This window comes from Geotrypetes seraphini, chromosome 8 (assembly GCF_902459505.1).
Source record: "Geotrypetes seraphini chromosome 8, aGeoSer1.1, whole genome shotgun sequence".
In the NCBI taxonomy this organism is placed as follows: domain Eukaryota; kingdom Metazoa; phylum Chordata; class Amphibia; order Gymnophiona; family Dermophiidae; genus Geotrypetes; species Geotrypetes seraphini.
Window position 1 is genome coordinate 80,710,422 of NC_047091.1, and position 18,908 is coordinate 80,729,329.

Below are 18,908 nucleotides of genomic sequence, written 5' to 3' on the forward strand. Positions count from 1 at the left end.
CCTCATAAGATGACCATCTCCTCTGTGCTGCTTGTTCCAGGCATTGGATTCCCTAACCTAGAAGGCTGGCATATGTAGTAACCACCACACAATCTAGGGCTTTGAAGGAGATATCACGGAGAAGATTGGATGCATGAAGCCACCAGTTCATGTTGCTTTTGGCCTGTTGCACTCAGGAAAATCTGACCAGGTAAAACTATGAATGATCTGATCACTGACTTAGAAAAAGAGCCTTGTAATTGCCACATATAAGCCCAAGCCCAGGGGACTACGTCTGTGGATGCCAGCATTGAATCCATGATAAAACAGTCTGAAAGAGGACAGAAAGATTCTACTTTTTAACAATGTTTTAATATATGCAAGAATCATTGATCGGATATAAGGCAGGCCCACACTTTGCAGGAACTCAATAGGCAGCCACTCAATAAAGCTTTCAAAGAGTGTACCCTAAATCCATCATTGAGATCTGGAGGATTTTGTTGTTCAAGGCCCTTGTGGATTCCCCTTTCTGTTCCTATGAAAGAATGTCTGACAAGACTGAAAAAGGGAACGTTGAAGGAACCATAACAATTTGTTCTGAATCTCCTAGAATCTTAAAATCTAGATGTGCTAGAAAAATTGATCCGGGGGGGGGGGGTTGTTAGATGGAAGAATGATTTAACACCCATTGCCCCAGGTACTATAGTTAGATTGTGAGCCTACCGGCACAGATAGGAAAAACACTTAGAATACCTGATTACTATTCAATGTATTGTAAACGGCTTTGATATTTGTGGAGAAAAGGCAGTATATCAAATAAAAATAACCAAATAGGGATTGGAAGGAACACAAACTCCTCTGAGAAATTTTACTTTTCCAAATAAATTCTCTTATTTTTATTTTTTTTTATATGGAGATAGGTGGCAAAGTTCAGTTTTGGATTAGGAATTGGTTATCGGATAGAAAACAGAGGGTAGGGTTAAATGGTCATTTTTTCAATGGAGGAGAGTAATCATTGAAGTGCCGCAGGGGTCTGTACTGGGACTGGTGCTAATTAACTTATTTATAAATGATCTGGAAATTGGAACGACGAGTGAGGTGATTAAATTTGCAGATGACACTAAACTGTTCAAAGTTGTTAAAACGCATGCGGATTGTGAAAAATTGCAGGCAGACCTTAGGAAATTGGAAGACTGAGCATCCAAATGGCAGATGAAATTTAATGTGGACAAATGCAAAGTGATGCACATTGGGAAGAATAACCTGAATCACAGTTACCAGATGCTAGGGTCCACCTTGGAGGTTAGCGCCCAAGAAAAGGATTTGGGTGTTATTGTAGACAATACGATGAAACTTTCTGCCCAATGTGTGGTTGTGGCCAAAAAAGCAACAAGATGCTAGGAGTTATTAAAAAAGGGATGGTTAACAAGATTAAGAATGTTAAAATGCCCCTGTATCACTCCACAGTACGACCTGATCTGGAGTATTGTGTTCAATTCTGGTCTCCTTATCTCAAGAAAGATATAGCGGACCTAGAAAAGGTTCAAAGAAGAACAAGCAAAATGGTAACAGGGATGGAACTCCTCTCATATGAGGAAAGACTAAAAAGGTTAGGGCTGTTCAGCTTGGAAAAGAGATGACTGAGGAGAGATATGACTGAAGTCTACAAAATCCTGAGTGGTGTAGATCAGTTACAAGTGGATTGAATTTTCACTCCGTCAAAAACTACAAAGATTAGGGGACAGTCAATGAAGTTACAGGGAAATACTTTTAAAACCAATAGGAGGAAATATTTTATCACTCAAGAGAATAGTTAAGCTCTGGAATAGAGAATGACACGGGGGAAAAATTTGTCCCCGTCACCGCCCCATCCCTGCGACTACTATCCATACAAGCCTCAGTACTGCAATATTTAGCTTATTCCTTCCTTATAAATCAAAGTTCTGGCTGCTGAACTAGAGAAAGAGATGTTCATATGGCAGGGCTTTGTTTATAAATTTTTATCAACACAACTAATATACTACTTTATCCTAAAGCAAAAAAAAAAAAAAAAGGAAATAAATAAATATAATTTTTTTTTCTACCTTTGTTGTCTGGTTTCTGCTTTCCTCATCTTCTCATTCAATTCCTTCCATTCCATTTGCCCTATTACTGTGCCTCTCCCTTCACCACTCCCATTTGGTCTGGCACCCATCTTCTTCCATCCGCTACCCCCATAGTCTGGCATCTCTGTCTTCTTCCCTTCCAGCGTCTTCTCCCCACTCTCTGTTCCCCATTTCCCTTCAGCATCTTCTCCCCACTCTGTCTTCCCCAATTCCCTTCAATGTCTTCTCCCCACTCTGTCTTCCCCAATCCCCTTCAGCGTCTTCTCCCCACTCTGTCATCCCCATTTCCCTTCAGTGTCTTCTTCCCACTCTGTCAAGTGTCTTCTCCCCACTCTGTCTTCCCCAATCCCCATTTCCGTTCAGTGTCTTCTCTCCACTCTGTCTTCCTCAATCCCCATTTTTCTTCAGCGTCTTCTCCCCACTCTGCCTTCCTCATTTTTCCCTTCAGCGTCTTCTCCCCACTCTGCCTTCCTCATTTTTCCCTTCAGCATCTTCTCCCCACTCTGCCTTCCCCTATCCCCATTTCCCTTCAGCGTCTTCTCCCCACTCTGCCTTCCCCATTTTTTCCCTTCAGCATCTTCTTCCCACTCTGTTTTCCCCAATCCCCATTTCCCTTCAGCGTCTTCACCCCACTCTGTCTTCCCTATTAGAACATAAGAACATAAGCAGTGCCTCTGCTGGGTCAGACCAGAGGTCCATCGTGCCCAGCAGTCCACTCACGCGGTGGCCCATCAGGTCCAGGACTTGTATAGTAATCCTCTATCTATTCCCTTCTATCCCCTTTTCCTTCAGGAAATCATCCAATCCCTTCTAGAACCCCAATACTGTACTCTGTCCTATCACACCTTCTGGAAGTGCATTCCAGGTGTCCACCACCCTTTGGGTGAAGAAGAACCTCCTAGCATTGGTTCTGAATCTGTCCCCTCTTAATTTTTCTGAATGCCCTCTCATTCTTGTAGTTTTTGAAAGTTTGAAGAATCTGTCCCTCTCCGGTCGGGCTTCAGCTACTGCCCATTCTTTTTTTCCCTTCAAGTCTTCTCCCCACTCTGCCTTCCCCATTTTTTCCCTTCAGCGTCTTCTCCCCACCACCACCCTTCCCTCTCACAACCTCACCGCCCTTCAGCACCCCTCGTGCGGCCCGAGAATCTCCCTCCCTCCCCCTTACCTTCACGGCACTTTAGTAAAGTGACTTGCTGAAGTCGGCCGAGCTTGCCTGCAGTCGTGTGTGTGTGGGTGGAAGCTTCTCCTCTGACGCAACCATTGGATTTCCTCTAAGAGAAAGTGTACAGGTTGTCTGTAGCAATGCCTTATCTTCCTCTGCTCTCTTTTCCCCAGGAGGAAAAGGAATACTCACAGGCTTTACTGGAGACTAAGGCTGTGCTGGAAGAGCAACTGGAGGCAGCCCGCTTCCGAAATGACAAACTCCATGAGGTGGAGAAAGAGAACATCTTCCTTAGAGCCCGTTTGTGTGATCTGGAGCTGGTAAGACCCTCTATATTCTGAATCTGTTTGCAGTGACATATTGGGGAGGACAGAGGGTTTAGGAATAGAAAAGAGGCTTGTAATTGTCGCGTATAAGCCCAAGCCAAGGGGACTACATCTGTGGATGCCAGCATTGAACCCATGATAAAACAGTCTGAAACCAAAAGAAGTAAGGAGTCATCATAATGTGATATATATTGAGGGGAAAGGCACAATTGCAAACATTGGCTCTTAGCAATGGAAACCTGTGGTACACTATTGCCTATTGGTTTCAGAAATTTTCAGGTATTTTATTTAGAAAAGTCATTAATGGGATTGTTAATGGTATGCTTTTTGTGAGTGCCCCAGGAGCGGGACTCAGACAGGCAGAAAGTGGAAGAGCTTCTTCGTGAGAACCTGGCATTGGAAGTGGAACTGAAACAAAGCCTGGGAGAGTCCATTCACCATGACTGGGAGGGGGAGCTGGAGCCAGAGACACCTGCAGGTGGTGAGTGATTAGGGCTGGCCCCATCACTAGGTAGACTAGGCATCTGGCTAAGATGGCATAATGTGGGGCCAACAAACAATGTATCTATGTTCAGCATCTCCCCCATCCTCCTGCCACAGTGTACAGTAGTTTCCCTTTCTTTCCTTTATCCCCTCTGGAGTGGCAATGGCATGCCAATTTGCTGGCACAATACTAATCATTTCCAATATGGACCCTGGTCTAACAGGTCCCACCCACTCCAGACTTTCTTTTTCAAAAGAAGTGAGACCCAGCAAGCTCAAGCATTTCCAGAAGCTCAAGGCCCAGCACCAGACATGATGAGTGTTTGAATGTTGTGTTGGCAAGCTGACATGCTAGTGCCACCATGGAGGGATGGGAGGAATAGGGAAGGAAAAGATGCTGGACACTATGGGAGGTTGGGGAGAGGAAGGTAGGGAAGGAGAAACATGCTGGACATCATAGGGTGAAAGGAAGTAGGGAAGGAGAGATGCTAGATGTGAGGGGGTGGGGGGAGGGTCTTGAACCACTCTGGAGTGGGGTGGGAAGGGGCACACATCTAAAGAGCATGGGAAGAGTCCTGTACGCATTTGAAGGAGAATTTTAGGAGAGTCCATTCACCATGAATGGAAGTGGAAGGGGAAACTTGAGTCAGAGATTCCTGCAGGTGATGAGTGTTGGATGAAAAATCTGGAATAGTCAATTCACAATGAATGGGAGGTAGAGCTAAAGCCAGAGACATCTTCAGGTGGTGACTGTGAGATAAGAGAGCTGGGAGAGTCCATAAACTAGTACTGAGGGGGAACTCTGGAACTGCAAACACTTGCAAGTGTGCTGGAAATATAGAGAATGACATGGAGACAAATTTTTCCCTGTCCCCGCGAGAACTCATTTTCTCATCCCTGTAAGTTCTTTTCCTGTCCCTGCCCCATTCCTGCAAGCTCCATTCTCATCTGCCCAAGCCTCAAACACTTTAAAATCATAAATGAGGCTTGTGCAGTTAAGGCAGAGTTTATAGGAATGGGGCAGGGACAGCGATATCGATAGCGACAAAACTCACGGGGATGGGACAGGGAAATTGAGTTCCTGCAGGGACAAATTTGTCCCCGTGTCATTCTCTACTGGAAAATGCACCAGTGGGAGGAGGAACTGCAGCTAAAGAAACCCCATGGCTATAAGTGTCAGATTGCTGTTAGGCCCTCAATACATCTTTAACATAGAAACAGAAGATGACGGCAGATAAGGGCCATAGCCCATCAGGTCTGCCCACTCTACCGACCCACTCCCAAGTTTACTATCCTAGGGATCCCACTCCTGGTGACAGGTTCGCTTGGCTTAACCCTCTAAGGGATTCCACATGGACATCCCATTTGCTCTTAAATTCTTGCACGCTGTTTGCCTCGATCACCTGCACCGGGAGCTCGTTCCAAGGATCAACCACTCTCTCGTTGAAGAAATATTTCCTGGTGTCGCCATGAAATTTCCCGCCCCTGAGTTTGAGCGGATGCCCTCTTGTGGCTGAGGGTCCTTTGAGAAAGAGGATCTCTTCTTCCATCTCGATACGGCCGGTAATATACTTAAACGTCTTGATCATGTCTCCTCTCTCCCTACGTTCCTCGAGTGAGTACATCCGCAAATTTTTCAGCCTTTCCTCGTACGATAGATCCTTGAGCCCCGAGACCATCCTGGTGGCCATCCGTTGCATCGACTCTACTCTCAGCACATCTTTTCAGTAGTGTGGCCTCCAGAATTGCGCACAGTATTCCAAATGAGGTCTCACCATGGTTCTTTATAATGGCATTATGACTTCAGGCTTCCGGCTGACGAAACTCCTGCAGATGCAACCTAACAACTGTCTTGCCTTAGATGAAGCCTTCTCCACATGATCTGCAGTTTTCATGTCTGCGCTGATGATCACTCCCAAGTCTCGTTCTGTTGAAGTTCTAGCTAAGGTCTCACCATTCAAGGTGTAAGTTCTGCATGGATTTCTGCTGCCGAGGTGCATGATCTTGCATTTCTTAGCGTTGAAGCCCAGCTGCCAGGTCGAGGACCAAAGCTCCAACAAATGTAGGTCCTGTGTCATACTATCGGATGAATTGCCATCTCTCACTATATTGCATAGTTTGGCATCGTCAGCGAATAACGTTATCTTACCTTGAAGCCCCTGAGTTAGGTCCCCTATGTTGAAATATGTTGAAAAGGAGCAGGTCCAAGACTGAGCCCTGCGGTACTCCACTGGTCACCTCCGATGTTTTAGAGAGGGTACCGTTAACTACCACCCTCTGAAGTCTGCCACTCAGCCAGTCATTGACCCAAGTAGTTAGTGTTTCTCCCAGCCCCATTGATTTCATCTTGCTCAACAGCCTGTGATGTGGGACACTATCGAAAGCTTTGCTGAAGTCTAGGTATACGACATCCACGGATTCTCCCAAGTCTAGCTGTTTTGTTACCCAGTCAAAGAAGCTGATGAGATTGGATTGGCAGGACCTACCCTTGGTGAATCCGTGTTGACTGGGATCTCTTGGATTCTCCTCATCCAAGATTGCGTCTAATTTACGTTTGATTAGTATTTCCATGAGTTTGCATACTATTGATGTGAGACTCACCAGTCTGTAGTTTGCAGCCTCTGCCCTGCAACCCTTTTTGTGCAGTGGAACGACGTTAGCTGTTTTCCAATCTATGGGGACTCTCCCTGAACTTAGGGAGAGATTGAAGAGTCCTGATAGTGGTTCTGCCAGGACATCACGCAGCTCACTGAGTACCCTAGGGTGTAGATTGTCTGGTCCCGTGGCTTTGTTCACCTTGAGTCTTGCCAGTTCGTAGTAGACGTCGCCAGGTGTGAACTCGAAATTCTGAAACAGGTCTTCCACGCTGGGCCTCGATCTACAGTGCTACAAATGTAGGTTGTAAGTATTAGAATGAAATATGCTGGAAGCTTCTATTCACTACCACAGTGGAAGGAGCCACAGAATCATTCAAGAGGCGAGAGTAAGTAAGAGAACAGGATGAGTCCATTTATTACATGGCATAGTGGTTAGAGCAATGGGCAGTAAACCAGATAAGATAGGGTTCAGTGCTTTTTCTGCCACTACCACTCCTGTTGTCTGTGGGACAGCCAGCCAGTCAGCCACTTTATCTCTCATTTATTTATTTATTTAAAAAAAATTATCAACTGCCTATTCCTAGGTGGCATTGCAAAAGTAACATACACAAAATGAAACAGACATCTTAAATTACAAATGAATGGTTACATCTTAAAAAGCCATAATTTAATAGATCCTCATTGTTTCAGATACTGACTGTAAACTTTTTGAGACAGGGACATATTACCAAAATGCTTACCATTGTACAGTGCCAGTATTGTATGTCCAGTAGCGCTATAAAAATAAGAATTATTATCCTCTTTTGTTTCCTCTGCCTCTTCCTCTTTTCACTCACCCTCTCCTCTCTTCTTGCTTGTCTTCTCTTCTCCCTTGTATCTTAGAACCTGAAGTGCCAAAGCCCTTAAGCTCTGAGGTCCATGAAGTTCTCTCTGGCCACTTGCTGAACCTGGAGCAGGAGAACCAGGAGCTGAAGCTCAGATTGCAGACGTTGCAGGAGAAGCTGAAGAGCCAAGACAGAGACACCACCAGTGCTTCGATCCAGACCCTAGAGCAAGAAAACCACTCTCTTAGGAAATTGGTACTCAGATACCACCTTATCTCAGCCTGATATGTGTGTGTATGTGTGGGGCAAAAGAATATCCAGCTCACTTAAATCATTCAGGGTTGCCCAACCACCTATATTCAATGGGACTTAACTAGACAGTGCCACTGAATACCGGCTCTAGCCAGCCATAAAAAAAATGGGCATGTCAGAGGCAATACAGGGGATGGCACTGGGAAGGAGTATGCAGTTCTATGAGTGCCATCAAAATTCAGTGCCAGTGCCAGCACCCGCATAGCTAAGTGGGTGAATTTAGAACAGCTTAAAAGCTGCCCCAAATTTGGCTGCTTAGCTCTGCTGAATATCGGACAGCATTCCACATAATTATTTAACACCTTTTTGGAGCTCCCTTCTGCCACCCAAAAGAGCCTCCACACCACATCCTGTGACATTAACAACCCCCCCCCTCCTCCCTTGAAACATGCCCTGTTGCAATATTATCTATTTAACCTCTTGCGAGAAGAATATTAAGGGGATGCAAATTATTCACAATACAGTCATTTGGCTAATTTTTAATTTGAAAAAATTTGATCATGTGACAAAATATTACCAGAATTGGCTTCCCGTTGAGACAAGAATATTATTCAGACATTGTATGGTCTTGTGCTAAATTATCTTGTTGACCACTTTAAATTTGCAGACAGAAGGCATCCTTCATGTCATTTCACACTATTTGCATTCCCTATAGTAAAAGGCTGTGGGGCTCATAATGAGCATGGGTAAGTGGACGCCAGCGCACTCTTTAAGCAGCAGTTGCCAATTAAACTGCTAGTTTTCACTCAAGGTATGTAAAAAAATAAAATACATGGAAAATGACACATGACGCAAGTTTTTATATCAAAATAATTATTGCCTTTATTATTTCCATCATGGACCTCAAAAGATTAGTTGCATCATCTGGGAAATCTTTACAGTGCCAAAACACTGGCCTTCTGATAAAGATCTCAACCCGATAATTCGTAGCTTCCCAATATATACCTTTTGTCCTGCATGACATCATTGGCTGTCAGCCAATCCACTAACAGAGGCTGTCTTTAAATTTGGACAAAGAACTTCTCTTTAACATGGAATAAAAGTTCCACAAACCATATTTTTTTGTTTACATTCATCCTTGAATATACATTAACATTTTATAACATAGCCAAATAAATGTTAAATCTAAAACTGCTTATCTGTTTCCAAAGAATCTGCATTTGAAGTGCTGAAAACTTCCTGTCCCTGTTAGTACCATAAAAAGGAGGGGCTGTTCCCCCCTCCTGCTTTGAGCTTTACAGAAACTGACAGTTTCAAGTTACACTGACACCTTCCTAAGTGTGGGCTACCAATTCCCCCCTTCCTATGCTGGAGACTGATACAGCAGTTTCTGACTCTAATTATTTCCAGATGTTGCCTCAGGATTGCTTCTTAGAATTTCTTCAGGTTTAAACTATATAAAATATTGGAAATTAAGTACACACCATTCCTTCACATATCTTTCATATATCAATCATTCATTCGTTCGTTCAGTCGGGGCCCCTTCATCCATCCAACACACTTAATACATGTTATATCTCGGTTTGGACTATAGAAACTAATATGTTCTTCCTAACCAGCCTAAGGCACATCTGGAATCAATTAGAACCATAAGGTTTAAAGGCAGGAAGCTGAACAAAGAACCAAACAGAGAGAGAGAGAGAGAGAGAGGAAGAAAAAATCATGGAGGCAGTTTCATACCTCCATCTATTATATATATCCTGATTTCCTTTATGGTCTGGCTTAACCGAACAATTCACATAAATATGAAATTCCCATTTTCCTATGCTACACACTGATTTCCTGGTCTCTTGTTAATTATCCTGACTTTTTCAAAGTTTTAAATGTGTTTGCATGTATATAAGACCCTCTGATCAGAACTAGGGAGGTCTCTGTCACGTCCTGCTAATGCTTCTGCGTAGTATACGCCAACCTAGGCCTCTTCAATAATCGAAAGAGAAAAACGTCCAAAAACCAGCCTAAGTCAGCACTTGGACGAACATTGTCAAAATACGTGCAAGTGCCGATAATAAAAATGGATTTTGGATGTATTTCTAAACGACCTAGGCCTTCATAGTGCCGCTGAACGACCATAGTTAAACGGGGCGTTTCAGGAGGAGTGTCAAGGGTGGGATTTGGGCAGGACGTGGGCAGGTTTAGACTTAGTCATACTGCATGTATAACCAAAAGTTATAAAGCACATGATCGACGGAACTTGGACGTTGTGACTTAGACCATTTAAAGCATGGTCTAAGTCACAAAAACCCACCTAAAGTCACTAGATAAGCACTGCAAACACATAATACAGGCCCCCCGTACACATTACCCCAGTGATCACAGACACTCCCCCCACCCCCATAAAAATATTAATCACAACTTGAAAATTGTGCCTCCAGACCATCATCACCTGGCAGCCTGGCATAGGAAAGCCTAGTCATGCTGCACAGAGGCGTCTTAAGCCATCTTGGGGATGGGTTAGGGACCCATGGAGAGGAGGACCCATGCCCATAAGCCCCTGTAATCACTGCATTGATACTGAAGCATGTGCACTCCCCTATACACCCCCAAAACCCTTTTTTACTGGCATATAAATGGTTCCTGCAGCCATAAGGGCTATAGGGGTGATAGATAAGTGGGTTTAGGGGATTCTGAAGGTGGTTTGGGGGGGCTCACCATGACCTATAAGGGAGCTGTAGTGAGGAGAAGACATTGCACCTTTTTTGTGAAGTTCACAGCAGTGCCCTGTAAGGTACCCCACTATTTAGGTGCCATGTCTGGGTGTTCAGTCCATCACTTTGCAGACCCCTCCCACGTCCAACAGGGCTTGTTCTAAGCGTTTTTGACTTGGATGAAAAGTTGGACGAAAATGTGGTATAAAGATAGACGATTTAGCGACTTGGATGATCAGATTGGCAGGACGTATACTTAGACGATTTTCAAAATGAAAAAAATTTGGATGTATTTTTTGAAAATGTGTCCTAAGCTGTTTTTTACTTTGGACGACTTGCGACTTGAACGAAAATGGACTTAGACGTTCCTTTCAATTATGCCCCTCTACATTTATAAGCAATTTTTTCACAGAATCCTATCCTAACAGGTTGGTATTTGGGAGAAGAGTTTTAGTAATCTGATAGTAAATTCTAGTTCCTGTCAAACTATAAATGGATTTTACTTCACTGTGTATGTGTGGTGGGGCATAATCAAAAATGTCCATTTTCAAAGCTTGCGTTTGAGCCATCTTGGAATTACTGCTTTTATTTGTAAAGTCACACAAAACCACAAGCACTTAAATCACTAAGTCAGCAATTCATTACTTAGAGGTCCAGAGGGTTATCAGATTGCCCCCCAAGCAGCATAGCTTAAGAGGGTTATCTCCTCATATCACCCAAAGGCACCTCTGTAAATATTGTAATTACGTTTTTTGTTTTTGTATCTATTTTATATTTTGTATTGTTATTATTCATTCACTATTTCATTCACTTTCAGTTCAATACTGTTTCATTTATGTACTTAAATGTACTTAGCTTTCAGCCATTGTGAAAAATCCCCAATTTGGGGGGATTCCTGGTGGCTCAGCTGATGGGGATTCCCTCTGCCAGGATCAGCTGAGCTGCGGAGCTCTACACCCCTCCCCCTGACACCCCCCATATCCCCCCTCACATCCCAACATCCCCCTGATATCCCATACCTCTCCCAATATCTCCACCACCCCCCACACACATCCCCCCAACATTCCTGGACCCCCTCCCACATCCCCTGAATCCTCCCTCCAATACCTTTGGAAGAGCAAATGGCAGGAGGGAAGCTCACTCCCTTCTGCCTACAGAACCGAGTGCTGCAATGACGGATGCAGTGGGAGGGGCCAAAGGCCCTGATTGGTTCAAAATGGTGATTTTGAACCAATCAGGGCCTTTGGCCCCTCCCAATGCATCATCAGATGCAGTGGGAGGGGCCACAGGCCCATCATTGCAGCATGCGGCTCTGTAGGCAGGAGGGAGTGAGCTTCCCTACTACCATTTGCTCTTCTAAAGGTATGGGGGGGGGTTCCGGGGATATGGGAGGGGGGCCCAGGAATGTTGGGGGGTTGTGGGGGGGCAGAGATGGGGGAGGTACAGGATATCAGGGGGTCAGGATGTAGGGGATGTCAGGGGGATGTTGGGGGTGTCAGGGGGAGGGTGTAAGGCTCCACGGCTTAGCTGATCCTGACAGGGGGAATCCCCATCAGCTGAGCTGCCAGGAAACCTGTTCAGCTGATGGGGATTCTTTCTGCTGTGATCAGCTGATGGGAAGCTTACGTTTTTTAGGGGGGGGTTCACTCTTTGGGTGGTGGGAGGGGATCGTGACCATTGGAGGATTAAGGGGGATCATGTCTTAAATCCTCCAGTGGTCTTCTTGTCAGTTTGGGCACCTTTGTGGAACCTAGATGCAACTCAAACAGGTCTAACTGTCAGCATCTACATTCTCTATAGGAAAGCTTTGATTATGGCTGGGGTACATCCAGGTTGAAGCCCACACGATTCCCGCCCATAACACACCTCCCAACATGCCCCTTTGCTCTCTTGATGCACAGCAGCTTAGAAGTGCTGCTGCACGTCCAGAAAGTTGGTTTTGATTATCGGCACTTGGATGTCCCTGCTATTAGGATGTCCAAGTGCCAACTTAGGCCAACTTAGGACATTTTAAACTTTTGATTATGAGCCCCATGGTATCTTTCTTTTTGTTAACCGCATTGAACTACAAGGTATTGCAATATATTCATAAATTTGTATGTTTTATGTTATGTTATGATGATGTAAGGTAATTCTGCTAACTCTACTGGTTCTGCTCTTGCTGTAGGTAGAAAGGCTGCAAACAGACCTGAGCCAGGAGAGAGAAAACACCCAGAGAGCTGAGGAGCTAGGTTCCAACCTTCTGGCAGAGAAAGAGAGATTGCAACATACTCTGCAGAACCTACAGGAGCAGGCCAACCGTGAGGTAAATCCCTCTTATCCCAGTCCCTCTGAAGTCAAGGCCAGGACCCCTAGAACTGGCTTGAGTGACTGAAGCGAGTCTTTGATTTTGGGGGTTGGATGAGGAGTATTTGCCCTGAGACTTCAAGCAATGAAATTTTGTTCAGTTTGGATTTTAATTCTATTTTTCAATTTCATAGTCTATGTTCAATGTGGATTGTAATAATAAAGCAATATAATATTACACATAAACTACAATAAATCCTCCATACAATAACATACATTCAGGCATCTAACTTCCCTCCCCACTGTGAACAGGGTTTAAACATCCAATTCCCAAAATATCCAGCCACTTTCCTTTCAATTACTCCATTAAATAACTGTCATTCCCAATATACAATAAATCCCTGTGAAATAACCTACTGTACATACATAATCACTTAGACCCAGTTACCTAAACTCCTTCTCCACAATGCACAGTGCACATAATATTCATTTCCCATGAATGTCCAGCCACCCTCCCTTCAACTGCTCAATGTTTGATCAGCAATAATACTTCAAAATACTGAGAAAACAGCCTATTTGTTCTCTTCTTCAGGCCCAAGAATTAAAAAAAGAAAATGACAGTCTTAACCACACCCTAGAGTCCCTGCGCCAACGATCTCAGGTGGGTATGGATGCCCGGGTGAAGGATCTGGAGCAGGAGAACAAGATCCTTCATGACACTGTCCTAGAGAGCAGTTCCAAGGCCAGCCAGCTGGAGCATGAGAAACGGCATCTTCTGCAGGAAATAGAAGAACTGAGGGACCAGGTGGCCATGGGTAAGAAGGCAGAACAACAACTCCAGCATCTGGAACACCAGCACCAGCAACTTCAGAAGAAGGTCCTGGAGCAGGAGGTGACTGGAAAGAAGGTGGGCATCTTGGAAAAAATGGTCTTAGAGCTGGAAGGCAAGAACAACAGCCTTAAGAGGTCTTTAGAAGGGCTGGAAGGAATGTCACAGCAGCTGGAGGAGCTGGAAGAAGAGAATCTCTTGCTGAGGAAGTCAGTGGAGCAGCAAAAGCTAGAGAGTTCCTTGGTGAGGCAGCTGGAGTATGAGAACCAAGAGCTGCAGAAAGAAAAGGAGAGCTTGAGGAAGAATATAGAGGGCCTCCGAGCCACAGTCAGGAAGGGAGAAGATCTGGAATTCAGGCAGCAGAGCCTGCAGGCTGAAATTCAGAGGATGCAGAAGCTGCTGGAGAATGGTCGCAGGAGAGTGGAAGAGATGGAAGCAGAGCAGCAGGAGGCTGAGAAGGAGGCTGAGAGCGTGAGGAAGCAGCTGGAGGAGCAAAGACTGGCTGTCCAACAGCTGGAACATGACAAAGAAACTCAGGAGGTGACCTTGGGCCAATCAGAGCGAGACAAGAAACAGCTTGAGAAGGAGCACAGACGACTGCGGCAACAGATGGATGTGGCAGAGGCCCATCTGGACCAGCAGAGCCTGAGAGTGGTCAGCCTAGAGCAGCAAGGCCGACTGCTCAGTCTGGAGGTGGCCAGGCTGAAGGAAGGAAACAACAAGGTCATGGAATTGCAGCAGGAGAAGATGGAACTGCAGCAGCAGGTGGCTGCTGATAGAAGGACCTTGCTCTCCTTACAAGAGGTAGGACATGGTACAGGAGCCCAGGCTCAGAGAGTTCCTTCATTCTTAGTCTCTGCTTGCAGGACATACAATAGGGAATGATGCATATGGTTCCAGGTGTGGTAGAGCTCTCAGTGCTTGCAGTACCAGCCTCTCCTCAAAGGAGGTGCTGGCTCAGAGCGCCTTCATTCTCAGCCTCCTCTAGCAGGAGATGCTGTAGGGAATGGTTGCAGATGAGCTCATAACCCTTTAGCCCCTTCACTCTAAAAGGCACCAATGTAATGTAATGTAAAGTAGTACAAGTGCTGTAGGGCATGGCACAGGACCACTGTATGTGACAGAATTTCCAGCTGTACTGTTCTGTGTTCCTGGTGTTGTCCTCAGGAATTGCTGACTGAGAAGGTGCGGGTGCAGGAGCAGGATATGAGCCTCAAGCGGCTGCGAGAAGAACTGAAGCAGAAGGAGCAGAAGTCAGCGCTCGAGCTTCAGGAACAAGATAAACAGAGCAACAGGTGAGGGGCTGTCACCTTTCATAACCTACACCAGTGTTTCTCAACTTCTTCAAACCAAGTACCCCTTAAGCCTTACAAATACCAACTGAGTACCCCCGCCCAAGCAACGCCTCAGACCTGCCCAAGCTCCACTCTTGACCCCATCCCCATAATAATAGTACTAATTGTAATGTAATTTCTCCCATCCATTTTTCTTTTTTTGATTGAATTTTCATTTTTTATGATAATACAATCATATTTGAAATAAAGTTTCCACCACAAATCAATTTATATTTGGAATAATTTAGGAAAATAAAATAACATTGTTTCGACTGTTATTTAGTCTACAATCACTGGAGATTGGGTTTCAATAAAATCTAAGATAGTTTACCCAAACATTTATTAGGAAAAAAAGACGGGTGCCTGAATTGATCCCAACCTACTAACTTAGAGCTTTATTCCTGAATACTGACAGGGGTACTTGCAGATCTCACCTCATTTTCTAAAATAAATCTCATCAATTGTGCAGACTCAAAGAAAATATATCTAGCTCCCTTAAAATTAACAAGGCATTTACATGGGAATCTTCATACAAAAGTTGCACCCATTTTTAAAACCTGGGGTCTCAAAAGCAAAAATTGTTTCCTTTTTTTGTGTGTTACTCTGGATACATTCTTATTTTTTGATTCAGAAACAAAACATCTTTTTATTAAAAAAAAAAAAAAAACAACCAACTTCAACAACCACTCTCTATCTGAATCTAGAGCAAACTGAATGAACAATGTGACAAACCACAACATCCTGCTACAAATACTAGATACAATAGGAATCAAAGGCAAAGTACACACATGGTTTCAAGAATTCCTACAATCCAAGACCAACAGAGTAAAGACAAACAAAGAAAAATCAGAACCATGGTCCAACCCCTGTGGCGTACCCCAAGGATCGCCATTATCCCCAACACTCTTCAATCTCTACATTGCATCCCTCGGCACCTGCCTAGATAAAATAGGCTTAACCTCCTATAGCTATGCCGATGACATCACCATTCTCCTTCCTTTTGATCAGCCAACACCCACCATGACAGACACACTACACAGAACTCTAGAAACAGTGGCAACAAGGATGAAAGACCACAAACTAAAACTGAACCTAGACAAAACAAAATTCATACTTCTCGAAAAAAATAAAACCCCAACCATAACAAACCTAGAAATAAACTCAATCACATGCCCCATTCAACCCACTATAAAACTTCTGGGAATGATGATAGACAGATGCTGCACCATGCAACCACAAATCAACAAAACAATACAGAAATAATTTGCGGTCATGAGAAACCTAAGGCAAGTTCAAAAATTCTTCGACAGAAAACAATTCCAGCTCATGGTCCAATCCCTAGTCCTAGGTCTCCTTGACTACTGCAACATCCTCTATCTCCCCTGCCCCATAATAATGATAATGACAAACAGTACAAAACACAGCCCAGAGACTAATCTATTCACTAAGAAAACACAACCACATCACCGAGGCATACCTCGACTCACACTGGCTCCCAATTCAAGCAATAATACTATTTAAATTCTACTGTCTATTATTTAAATCCATAAATGGTGACAGCCCAGCCTATTTGAACAACCGCCTAATCCAAACTACCACAACCAGACACAGGAGAACGCAGACACCATTCACATACCCTCCAATCAGAGACATCAAATGGTAAAAAACTGTACGATGGCCTTCTAGCCACACAGACAACAAAACTATACCACCAACTCTCCAATCTACTAATCGCGACCCCAGTCTACAAATCTTTCAGAAAAGAAATAAAAACCCTGCTATTCAAGAAATCCATGAAGACTAACTAACACCGTATGAAACATTTCAATCCTCTGAAGCAACCCGCTCTACTCTGTAACACCTCTAGACATGTCCAGAAATCCTCTTCTGTAATCCGCCTTGAACCGCAAGGTAATGGTGGAATAAAAATCACTAATGTAATGTAATGTAAAAGTAATTTGTTCTGAATCTGCCTTCTCTAACAAATTTGTCAAGTCCATAACATCTATAGCTGGTTCCTGGGGTTCTTCTGGAGATTTCTTTATTTTCTTCTTTCCCAAGGAAATGTAATACATTTTTGAGATAGGGGGAAATGAGTTCTGTGGGATTTTCAAGATCTCCAAGAGATATCGTTTAAACATATCTATTGCTGGAATAGTAGCTATTTTAGAAAAATTAATCAATCTTAAATTCTGTCTTCATGTTATATTTTCTAGAACTTCCAGCTTAAAGTTGATATTACCATTTTCTTTTATAAGGAGCTGATTTTGTGTTCCTAAAATATCCAACTTCTTTTCTTGTTCAACAGATTTTTTTTTCTAATTTGCCCACCTTGTGTTGCAATGTAAGTGTCTCAGATAGAATCCCTGAGCAATAAGAAGAAAGTGGTTGCAATTGAGTTCCCAGGGACAGCTGCAAAGTGGAAATAGTTTCCCAAATAGAATTTAAATCTACCACAGAAGGCTTCTGAAGGGGAGCTACGGTAAAATTAAATCTCCTTGAGGTTCACAATACCTTCTTGTAGTTTATTCCGTGGTGATTCTTGTAAGTTCCCTGCCATTTCCAGGTCTCCCAACGGCGATAGTTGACTCAATGAGGCAGCTGACATTCTCCAGATTGCCTGTTCTTCTTTCTCCTCCTCATCGCAGCTCTCAGAGGCAGCTGCTAGATTTCCCTCATTCCCCGTGTCCTGCAGCGCGAGCCGGGGGAGTGGCTGCGCCGGTGTGGTCCACTCTTCTTGCAAAAGACTGGTTACCTCGAAAGAGGTGCCAGGGCTCTCTGATATGCCCCCCACCCTGCGCCAAGGATTTTTCGTCCGGCTCTCCATGGGGACTGCGTTCGATGAACACATCCATCGGGCCAAGCAATTGTCGTTCCCCGGGTTCCGATGGATACACCCGGGTCTTAGATTTTAGTTTCACCATAGGCAAGTGACTCGAGCGTGTTCAGCTAAACGCCTTCAGGCTGCCATCTTGGTTAAGTTCCACCCCCCCCCCCCATATTTTTCATATACACACAATATAATCTTATTAATACATAATGGTAACCACAAAATAAAAAAAAAACACAAAGCACACTGTATCGCTGCCTGGCTGGCCTGTAATCTTTTCTCTGACATCAGAATTGACGTCGGGGAGGGGGGAAGGCTCGTGGGCTGGCGTGTGAGTTGCTACATGCAGTTTGGCCCGTCCCTGTGCGGAGTTGCTGCTGGATGCTGCTGATGGAGCATGTCGACTTTGGTGAGGTGACAGGGTCTACTGTTGGGGTGGTGCAAAGGGTGGGGAGGCAAAGAGGGATTCCCGCCAGCGGCGGCAGCTTCAGCGGGAGGCAGGGCGGGATCCCTGGTGGCGGCCAGGCCATGTACCCCCAACAAGTGGCCCACGTACCCCCAAGGGTACGTGTACCATATGTTGAGAAACATTGATCTACACCAACTTGTCATGATTAAGATACTCATTGAAAGCTTCTCTTCTGGTTTGCAGTTTCCATTTCCTGGAGCAGCGAGTGGAGTCTTCCTTTAAGACCATGCTGGCGATGAAGGAAGATGAAATCCAAGGCTTGAAGCAGCAATTAGAGAAGCTGCTGAGTGCCAGTCAGCAGCAGACCCAAGAGGAACAGAGAGTGAGTGCTTGTTTCCCTCTTCCAGAAGATGCTGAAGGGCCTGAGATTCTGTTCTTTTACCACTTTGCCCCTCCCCCATTCCTCCCTCTTTTCTGTTCCCCTTAGCCAGTATGTTTCCACCCTCGGGTAGAGGAGAACTCCAGCAGCTGAATGGCCTGTTTGTTCTGTATGCAGAGCCAGGAGAACCAGATGCAGAAAATGGAAACTCTGCCAAGAGTCCAGTCTGAGGAGGAGAAGAACCATGTGCCCAGAAATAACCCAGAGGTCACAAGTGAAGGGGAACGTAGTGTAAAAAGAACCGATATGGATCTGGGGAGAGAAGATGAGACTGGTGTGAGACTAGATGAGAGAGAGATACTTAGTGCCCGGCTCATCGCAGTGGAGCGCAATGTAAGTCTCAAA

The 18,908-nt window shown here is 44.5% G+C and overlaps 1 protein-coding gene across 3 annotated transcripts in view; it reads left to right on the forward strand.

Moving 5' to 3' along the window:
* CCDC88B (coiled-coil domain containing 88B) overlaps window positions 1-18,908 on the forward strand; it is a 116,452-nt gene that overhangs the window by 68,479 nt on the left and 29,065 nt on the right. For all 3 annotated transcript variants that reach the window (XM_033957157.1, XM_033957158.1, XM_033957159.1), the window contains exons 11-18: window positions 3,420-3,566; window positions 3,915-4,053; window positions 7,535-7,731; window positions 12,604-12,741; window positions 13,315-14,355; window positions 14,719-14,846; window positions 18,368-18,506; window positions 18,681-18,896. In XM_033957157.1, the coding sequence (XP_033813048.1) occupies window positions 3,420-3,566; window positions 3,915-4,053; window positions 7,535-7,731; window positions 12,604-12,741; window positions 13,315-14,355; window positions 14,719-14,846; window positions 18,368-18,506; window positions 18,681-18,896 (2,145 nt within the window). The remainder of the gene's footprint in view (window positions 1-3,419; window positions 3,567-3,914; window positions 4,054-7,534; window positions 7,732-12,603; window positions 12,742-13,314; window positions 14,356-14,718; window positions 14,847-18,367; window positions 18,507-18,680; window positions 18,897-18,908) is intronic.